At 42.2% G+C, this 10,487-nt stretch overlaps 1 protein-coding gene across 2 annotated transcripts in view; it reads left to right on the top strand.

Moving 5' to 3' along the window:
• The first annotated feature begins 510 nt into the window (after positions 1 to 510).
• LOC125007221 (transcription factor SOX-13-like) overlaps positions 511 to 10,487 on the top strand; it is a 44,755-nt gene continuing 34,778 nt past the window's right edge. The window contains exon 1 of one of the 2 annotated variants that reach the window (XM_047583895.1): positions 511 to 1,333. Coding sequence is in view for 1 of the 2 variants with exons in the window: in XM_047583894.1 (XP_047439850.1) it covers positions 7,404 to 7,480 (77 nt within the window). In the remaining variant the exon portion in view is untranslated. Of the gene's footprint in view, positions 1,334 to 6,939; positions 7,481 to 10,487 lie in introns of those variants that run through there. The other variant, XM_047583894.1, reaches the window with a different exon arrangement.

The raw sequence follows: 10,487 nt of genomic DNA, 5'->3' as shown, positions 1-10,487 counted from the left end.
AAAGTGCTAAATTGTGTTGATAGACTAAGAAAAACTAGACTCATTATAAATAATTTACACCACACTTTTTCCTGAATGTTGCAGTCATGTTGATGTGGGTCTGGTGCATATGAGAAATGGTATTGAATTTTTTCTTATTGGTGGAAAAATGCATCCCATCAACTAATCAAATGTCGTTCCATGTTCCCTATGGAGTGACTGCAGCCAAAAAGAGAGAAGCCAAAAATGGAAATAGTTATGAATGGCTTTGTTGTTTGCTAAATTTGTTCATAAGATTTTGAAATTTACACTTTAGATTTGCATTCTAAGTTATAAAAATGGTTTGTTTAACATGTTTGTGGTTTTCACAGTGAAAAAATCAAACTTTTTCCTACTCGGATTTGATGGTTTTAGTTTGGTTTTAGGTCCAGTGTGTTAATACAGTTTATCAAAATGAAAAAAATAAATAAATAAAAATGAAACTAAGCAAGGCAATGTTCACCGTTTTTAAGATGAAATATAAAAGTAAAGTAGTCAAAATTTGCCAATTACGCGCTGGACTCCGGAGGTGGAAGAGATATTTTCGGGGGGGCTACAGCCCCCTTAAAATAGGCTTAAGGACGCCAGTGGAGTGGACGTGGATCTGAGTGTAGTAAAAGAGAGAAGCTGTGAACTGAGGAGAACTAGAGCCAATCAGTAGTCATCAATAGTCCGGTCGATAACTATGTAAATATGACGAGTGGGGTGGCAACAAATTATTGACTCCGTCTCTCCCTTGATGCACTCTTTGCTTTTGTTTACTCTCTCTCTCCCTCCCTCTCTCTCTCTCTCCCTCTCTCCCTCCCTCCCTCTCTCTCCGTCTCTCTCTCTGTGCGTGTCCCCACCGCCACCACCTGGAAATCCGTCCCTCTCCCTTTAAGTGGGAGGTGAGCTCCAGGGCGCTGCGGACGGTGAGTGTTTGGACCCAGACCAGTAGATAAAAAGTCACCGGGAGTGAGTGACCGAGTGCGCTCTCTGTCTCCAAAACACTTGCGCACGGCGGCAGCAGCATTAACAGCAGCATTAACAGCGGCAGTAACAGCGGCAGTAGTCTTCCTCCCCGCCGCGCCGTCATCTTTAACCACAGCCACCACAAACAAGATCAACAACAGCGACCACCGGCTCCTCCGACTCCGAAAGACCGGAGCAGAAGTCCGCGCACGTACGGAGCAGCCTCTGCGCCTCAAACCGCCGTGTTTTGCATGCGGTGAGCAATTAAAGCGGGAGAGGAAGAAGAGGAGGAGGACGGAAGTTTTTTCTTTTTTCTTTTTCTGCTTCTTCTCTCTGGCGGAAAGCGCAGCGCGCACCGGGACCGGTGAGTGGAGCCTTGGAGGTCGCGGTTAATGTAAATTTGCTAAGCTCCTGTCGCCGAGGCGTTAATGTCTCGCAACATTTCCCCTGAAAACTTCCGAAGCTGTCTTGAATGTCAGGTGTGATAGTGATGAATGCGATGGTTGCCAGTTTCGGGTGCCAAACTTCCATTACTTCTGACTTAACGCCAAGTTGCGTCCTCCACCTGCACTTCCAGCTACTTTTCTACTTCTCTCTGGTGACATCTTTATTCCCCCCCTCCCCTCCCGTCCCTTCCCTCTGGATGTGGCAGAAACGGCAGCTCTGCGGCTCAGTTTATCCAGCGGTGGGGGGGAAATGAGGGTGAAGGTGATGTCAGATCTGTTGATAGATGCAAATGAGGGGGTATCAGCAGGTTCACCGAGAATAGGTACAGATGTCAACATATTAGCAAACGCTTCAACACCCTTTGTTCCCCCTCCTCCTCCTCTTCTCTTCTCTCAGCTGATTCACCAAAGTTTGTGAATAATTGGAAGTGATGGAAGTGGTCATGTTTGTTTGCAAAAATAGAACTTGACTCATTATGCAAAGGAAGAGGTCTGGATTCCCGGCTACAGGTTCTTTGTGAAGGCTCCTCTAAAGGGGAACGGTTCACGGATCTGGGGCCGGTTTGAAGGTGACGTCTCCATGTCAGCGCAGGGTGCAAAGCATGTGAAAGCTTGTGGGCATTCTGCCACAGTGGGGGTCAGACTGAGCACTGAAGTTGTTGAGTTGTGTGGAAGGCGTGCGTGCGTATGTTTGTGTGTGTGTGTGTCTGTGTGTGTGCGTCGAAGGAGCGTGTGCACTCGTCTTTACAGTGGCTGGCTGCATACAAAGCTGTCCATCAGTGGGGAGTCCCTGACCTTTCTTTCTGTCAATCTCCTTTCTTTCCTCTTTCGCTCTTCAGTCCCATCTTCACACCTCCCACTGCTGCCACCACTTCTTTTCTTTTCTTTTCTTTTCTTTTCTTTTCTTTTCTTTTCTCTTCTGGGATGCTTCCAAGGACGCGTAATGCTGCATCTCCGCGTCCCGAAACTTGCCTTTCGCTCTCAGAGCAGTGCAGATGTACACAGTCTGTCAACACCGACGCACACAATCACAAGACAATCTCAAGGAGTGGTTTGGCATTTCATCCTTCACCTCTGCCCCCCACCGCACACACACACACACACAGACACACACACACCCACACACACACACTCTCTCTCTCTGTCATTCCCGCCCTCTCTTTCGGAGCTTTGTCTTCCCAGGTGAATGGGTTCATGTCGGGGGAAAGGTGACTCTGTTCGCTCTGTTCTCTGTCGCCATCATCATCAGTCTGCCCGAGATTCTCATTTCTGACTGGCAGGTGTTCCTTAGAATCATGTGCTGGCAAAGTCTGGCTTATTACCTCATTTTTTAAATCACAAAGAAATTCTGTTCAACTCCAAACTAATCTAACAGGTACACTGAAGTGTTTTTTATTTTTATTTTTTTTAATTTCTGTTATGGAAGGACACTAATGGAGCACATGTGTACAGGTGCATTGTTTAGTAAACTAACCCATGAGGCTATCCATGGAAAATCAACAGTTTTAGTCGTTCCAGTCATTATAAAAACATGCGAGTTGCTTTTCCAAGTGTAAATTAAATATTCTGAAGTAGCTTGGGTTCACCACAATCAATTAATGGATATTTATCTGCTAATTGTGGTAATGTTCACAAAATAATCAATAACAAATTGATCTAATCTGTTGGTTTTCCAGAGTTTGTGCCTCCATTGTCACAGAGCTAAGAATCTAAGAAGTCTTCCGCAAAGTTTCTAACACTGAAAGGCCCTGAAGTTGTAAACCTTGATCTGCTTCACTTCTGTTTCTGAACGTTTTTCTATAAACCTCAAAGACCCTCTAACCTTCCTCTGTCCACCTGGATGAAAAAAGGATCCTGTCTCGTTAGGCTGCAATGACACATCTTCTACATCAGGACATACCTCTACGATCAAACATTAATGCTGAGAAACATTTAACACTTGTGTAGGTGAATGTCTTGGCTTTTTATATGATACGATGTCTTCTTATTGTTAGCCTAATAAAGCACAAGTGCTTAAGTCATATTTGAACGTTTTCGGAAAACAAGTAAAAACACAGTTTTTAGCAAGAACGCTGGTCACGATATTTTATTGATATGTTGATATTTCACGTTTATGTATCAGCTCTTTGCAGATTTTCACATTATTCGTGCATAAAACCGATAACAAATCGCATCACGTTATGTGTCCATCAGAGGGCCCCGGTTTAAACTGACGTACGCGGCAAAATGTAGAATGGACCTCGGTGGTTATGTCGAAACAAATTTAAGAATGTTTATCCCGACAGTCTGTTTGTATTTTTTAAAATAATTGCTATTAGGCCTAAGCGGTATATCACAGTATTTTTCAAAATTCTGACAGTATATTACGGTATTTTCTCTTTTTTTTTTCAGACATAATCACGTGTTCACAACATTTTCTACTGGTTGAGAGTATTAATGCAGTAGATTGACTAAGGATGGACTATTTTACTGTGATGATGAGTAAATGTTGTAGAATAATTCCACACTAGTAGTTAAACAGGTTTTCATGGCCCAGTGTTAGCGCTGACTGCTGCTCTGGAAATTTACAAAAAACAAAAAAAAACATTATCAAAATAAAAATAAAGAAACAAGGACAATTACAGTTTAATTTATTTTGACACATTTATTCATTTTTAAACATATTTAAACTGCTATGTCTGGTAATGTCAATGATCTGCTACCGTAATATTTATAGTCTGCGTGCAACATTTTTTTTTTCTCATTCATAAAAAGCTAAAATTGGGGACAGCTTTAGCTCGGGGACAGGTCATCCAAAACGGAGACTGACCCCAGAAATTGGTGATGTGTAGTCACCCTAAAAAAACAGACAAACAACCAAACAAGTCCTCTCATTCCGCTTCATTTATCGGACATTTCCATCTTCACCACTTCTCTTAATAACGCAGTCGCACTACGTTGAAAAAAGTCTCAGTGTAAGCGTAATACTTGGTACTAAGTTAAAACTGGAACTGATCCCATACAAATCCCAAGTGGCCCTTTTATAATCCCCATAATGCACTCCAGGGCTTTTCAGTATAGCAACTCATTGACTACGTGATACATTTCACATTGTTGTTTTTAAATATCAAATCTTTTGTAGGAGACCAATAGACTTTTCCATTTGTTTTATTGTAGTCAACTAAGTAGCCTGCTCATGTGTGCATGGAGTATGTGTATGTGTGTGTGTGTGTGTGTGTGCGTGTGTGTGTACCGTTTCCTATACGTTGGACGTCTCTATAAGTGAAGCAGAGCAGACAAAGGTTTTTTCCCCCTGACCTCCTATATCCTCTCGTCATTGTTCTCTGAATCCTATTGAACCGAGGGTCCAGAGAGAAACTCCACAATGGGGCATAATGGTGTGTGTCTGCATGTGTGTTTGTGCGTGTGGCTGTGTACCTCAGCCGGTAACGCGGTGTGAGGCCAAGCCAATCACATAGAACAATGCCTGGTTCAGCGAAGGCCTTGTGATCTCTTCAAAGAAAACCTTCTCGGTGCTGCATTGTCTCCTCGGGAAGAATCACATGTACCGTGAAAGTTAAAGCACTCAGCCGGCCGACTGGGCGACAAACATGCTGACAGTCAGCGGGATTTGTTGGACGTCTCCGATTGGTTGTGTTTGCACCACGGAGCCCCGTATGTGCCGTACCTGTAAATATTGTTTTTGTTTAATTTCATCCTCTGTCTTTAGCATTTTACTGCTGATTTAAAAAAGGGGAATATGGTTTGTAATGTGGATTATATCATGTTGTTGCACTCTGAATATCGGTTGTTCAAATTAATGTTTCAGATAATTGAAGGCGTTCAATGGGATTGTATGAGTCTGACAACTTTGAGAAAAGTAACAGCCATTATTACTTTGAAAGTAATATTGCAAAATAATTAAAAAAAATTGGAAATTTATTGGAAAAAAATCAGTTACATTCTACAATAATTGAATTATATTTCCTTATATTCTTCTGCAGGTTGTACTACTTATCTGGTCTTAACCTGTAATGTATTTATTTAAGTTTGTGACACAATATAGCTGCAAGTATAACTGCATACGAATCAAATATAACTTTTTTTATAACAATATTGATGGCTAGAAGCTTAAATATTAATATCGTCTTACAAATTGCAACATTTTGCTGTAGAAAAACAAAATACTGTCTGTGCCCCCTGGTGGCCAGAGTATGTATTTATGACACTTAGTCGCAGTTTATATTAAACACGAGAGCTGTGATTGGTTCGCTTGGTAGTAGCGTGTTTCCGCTTCAGTATTTCTAGGCTGCTTCTCTTTGCATCTCTGTAATTTTCGAATCGATTTTTTTTTTTTTGGATCAATTAAGAATCGGTGACGTTAACTGAGGAGGTTGGAGATACAGACTCATGTTCGGCTCATTTAGGCCAAAATTTTGGGAGAAAGTTTCAGTCGCCATAGTTGAAAGTGAAGCAACGACTAGCAAAAAAAAAAAAAAAAAGACACAGCGCCAACTAGTGTTTGGGTGGAGTCGTTGCAGAGCGAGTCAGACTGACGAGTGCACAAGCAGAAATAACTCACACTGACGAAGGCTACGTACAGAGGTTATGTCATCTAGGTTCCACTGTACAATGAAAGCCCCTGTAACTGTAAGGCCTGTACATACCATACATACAATACATACAATACATACAATACATAGTATTCACTTTCTGGTCAGCTGATTGGGAATGACAAATGTTAATCTGTCGCTGGTTAGGAAAATGTACGTCTGTGTACTGTGGTGGACTTTAGTGTACTTTGTTCTTTGTGTAGTTTTATTGTTATTTATATATGTGTGTGTGTGTGTGTATCACATTACATATATAATATTTTTAATTAATGATTACATAGGTATTGAATTATTAATTAGGGTTCAGTCAATAGTTGTTGTGGCAGCTTTGTGTTGCATCAGGTTGTTTTTCCTCTGATCGTTTGTTTAGTGCACAGGTGTCAAACACAAGGCCCGTGGGCCAAAAGTGGCCCGGCCCAGGGTCTAATGTGGTCCACAGCGTGGATTTGCAAAGTGTGAAAATTACATAGAAGAATTAGACGTAAAAGACATATAAGAAGAGAATAAAAGTAGCTGCTTCTTCTTATTTGTTCACTGTTTTAGTCAGAGATGTGGAGAGAACACGACACTGAGGTCCAGAACTAAACGGTGTATCCACATTACACTTATTTGTCTTTAAAAGGAAATAAATTAAATGCAATCATTTACCTAATATACTTGTACTTCTGTGGAAAAAAACTGGAATTGTACATGTTTATTGGTTATTATGTTATTACGTTACTGATCCAGTCCCATTTAGATCAGATCTCAGGGGGGAACTCACTAAAATGACACCTCTGGTTTAGAACTTTATTTAACGTTAAGTCCTTTTTAAATTCTGGCTGCTCTCGTCCAGACGCCCTCGCCACCGACGGTGAACATACTTCTCCCCTGTTCTGCGTCGTAAAAAGTGCATAAAGTGAGATTATTCGGGTTAATTCTTACCTAAATCAGTGATAAAAGCCCGATATCTCGGGCCGCTTCTCTGCCTCACAATGTCCCCTTTTTTGCATTATCCAACAGTCTCATGCACATGATCTTGTGTGTTTAATGATACTATACATCAGTTCCACAAAGAGCACTTCTAGTGCGTTCAGAGGACGTGGACAGAGGCTTTTGAACGAGCCACCGACTTGGGAGCTTCTTGCTCGTGTCGAGTCACAGCTCTGAGCCATTGTTTTATTTATTATTTTTGATTATTTACAGTAATTAGAAGTCTGCGTGCAAAGGCTTCGCCGTTGGGTCGTCATCCTTCAGCTTTTTGAAGACTCTTTCCACCTGTTGCCTTGGTAGAGAAAGGAAGAAAAAAAAAAAAACGAGATATCTGTGCAGACTTTAGAGGAAACGCACGCACGCACGCACACGCAGCGGCGACTTATCCTGGGCGGGTGATAAAGTGCAGGTCTTAACGCGGTTGATGGGCCACTTTCAGCTCAGAGACAACAGCATCCGTACACACACACAACCCCGTAAGCATCTACACACAACTGCAAGGTAAGATTCCTGACAACACTCCTGCAAAGTTTTTTGTTTTAACAAAACCTGATGTTGACAAGGTCAGATATCTGGAGTCTGCTTTTCATGTGTTTGCTGCTGAAGCATCTGATGAGTTGCTGTGTGTGTGTCTGTGTGTCTATGTGTGTGTGTAAGCAGTAACGTAGTGCTCACTTGTTTAGGTCTGTGCTCCAGAAAGGCTCAAGATTGAACAGGGTTTTTTAAATAAATAGACAGACTGGGTGCATTGTGTCCTGCGCATACCGTGCATTTACATTCTGCCAGCTGTGCTTTGAATGCGCGCTCACTCGTCCGTGAACGCTGTCATAAGCTCATAATAACGAGCTAATAATGCAGCAGTAAAGCCTGCGCTTTCAGCCGCGGCAGGCTATTTATCAACAGCTGTAAATCAGTTCGGCGTAAGAAAGAACGGAAGCATTCTTGAACGCTGCCCCGCTTTTCTCATGCTACTTTTGAACACTTTCTAATCCCCTGGAGAAGAAGGGAAAAAAAAAAAAAAAAAAAAAAACTTTTCTCAACTTTTCCTATGTGTGTGCACGTGGGTTCATTCAGCACGCAATGTCAAAAATACAAGCTCCTACAGGACCTAGGTGTGTTTCTTGTGATGCAGTGGCAAGGCAAGGAGAAGGCTTTTGTTCGGAAGTATGCAGTGAGTTTTAAGGACCTTAAATACAGGTTTCTTTTGTCTGGCGGTGCTCGTCACATAACGGCCCTGTATTGTTTGGCATGCGGGACATGAATGAGCAGGTCTGCGCCTCTTCATTTGTAAAGATGCGTAGAGGAAAAACTCGTAATGAGCGGATTTCGCACCGTTTCGCTCTCGCCGCGGCAAAAGTGGGACGCCGCGCTGAGGTGGCGAGAGGAGATTAATAGAACAATAAATGGAGCTGATTCATAGACAGAATCCGAGCTGAACAGGCGGTTTGACGCATTACACCTCGAAAGACAAAAAGACCTTTTTTTTTTTTTTACTATGTTGCAATACCTTTTACTACTTTCTCAGCGTTGACCAACACATTTGCATCGCCATCAGAGCACAGCGCACACACACAGATGTGTTTTTTTTTTTTTTTTTTTTGTTCACCACAGCTGTAGATAAAGGTATAATCGGCCTGTTGCCATCCTTCTCCAAACCCATTTGTTTATTTCTGCGGAGATCGAGAGAATTCACAAACCCGCTATTGATGCCATCCGGGTCTGCATGCACAAATAAAAACAGCAGCTTCCTCGTTCATTTACATGACTTTCCATTGGGCGAGCACAACACTGGCCTGTTGTCATGTCAAACTTAAATTTTACATTTTTTTTTTTTTTTTTTAAATAAAACACAAAACTGTATACCTGTTTGTTGTGTACGCTTTGCATATTCAGACATCGTGTCATTTGCAAATGAACCTGAGACCGTTTTGTTTGTTCCACTGTGGCCTCATTTGCATTTTCTTTCAAAATCTGGGGAATCTAAAGCGACAGTGGGCCATTACGGACAGGTTCTGTGTGCAGGGTTTGTCGCTCGCGTGTGGCGTGCGCGTGCGACGGTACAGCAAAGGTTCGACTTTCCTCTTCGATTGATCGTTTCACTGCGAGTTATCGCTGCTAAGTTTAGAGGTTTGATATCTCTCTTAGCCTCCAGTGAATGGAGATAATGCTCCCTAGTGTTCTTTTAGTAAAGTGAGGCGTGTTTGTCCAAATTTCCAAATTAATAGAGTATTTCTGATTCTCTGAGGATGTAATAGAAGCAAAATAAATATCCCATACAGCCATCAGGGCCTCGATTTGAATAATAAGGGATCAAACCTACTGAGCCACGGGGGAAATGAACAGAAGACTCATAAACTATATTGTGCGTCCGACTGAATCACAAAAAAACAAAGCTGTAAAAGCCGTGCACTTTGTGTACACCGTCCCGCGACATTTGTCACTGACCCTTTGTTATCGCGCGTGCTCTGTTTGCTCCTGTTCCTCTGCCGTCAGATAAGGACTTCTGTCAATTTATTTAGTTTTTAATCTTTTTCCACGCGTTTAGGTTTTATCGTCGGCTGAGGTGCAACACAATCGAAAGGAGAAACCACCCAGATAAATGTCCGCGTGTGGCATTTAGGCGCTTTGTCGTGCTGTCACCTTCAGAAACAAAGACCCCTCGCGGCCCGTGGAGAATGCTGAACTCTGTCTTTGAGTTGTAAAACTATATTTAGATCAGCATTCGAGCGACTTTATTTAGAAATGAAGGATGTTCCGGTGCGCCGAGCAGTATTTCACAAGTTACGGTGTGTTTCCAGTTCTCCACAAAGACTTTACATGATTTCTTTAAACTGTGAGGTGTTGTGAACGCTACACAAACAGACGAATTTGCATCATTCGGTGGGCTTGCGAGGTCTCGCGGTTGCAGGTGTGTGTGTCACGATGAATTGCAGTGTATGTGTGTTGTGTCAAAATAGCATGTCACCTAGTTCCAGTGTGGTCATTGGTGGGTTTTGAAAAGTTTTTTTTTTTGTGCAGCACCAGAGCCGCAGAATAAAAGGGGGCGTTCACACGAAGATGGTGACAAATGTGGAAAATGACAAATAATTTGAAAAAAAAAAAGATAAATGCTCAGTTTTTTAAACCTGGACTTTGTTGTTCCTCCTCAAGGACCAAGCAGCAAATCCAGTTCTATGACATCATAGGACTGATTCATGAAAGCTTTCCACCTCCCATCAACGGCACCACAGCGATAAACAGCAAAGGAAATACAGTTTATTTTGTTGTGAACAGTTTTGTGTATGACCATGTCACTGTTGCTCTGTTGCTCTGTTGCACTGTTCCCAGTGGAGAGACTCCAGAGCAACCCTCCAGTGCAGGTACCACATCTGTTCAGGTGAGTATCCTGAGCGTTTCCCGGTTACGTCAACTGTATGTTTGGCTCCATTCGGCTCGGACTGCGAGGTTGGTTAGACAACACAAGTTTAATTTATTTTTCACAATGTGTTTGGAAGAAATAGCTCAATAA

The sequence above is a fragment of the Mugil cephalus genome, chromosome 4 (genome assembly GCF_022458985.1).
Source record: "Mugil cephalus isolate CIBA_MC_2020 chromosome 4, CIBA_Mcephalus_1.1, whole genome shotgun sequence".
In the NCBI taxonomy this organism is placed as follows: domain Eukaryota; kingdom Metazoa; phylum Chordata; class Actinopteri; order Mugiliformes; family Mugilidae; genus Mugil; species Mugil cephalus.
This window is presented reverse-complemented; position numbering and strand designations above follow the sequence as displayed.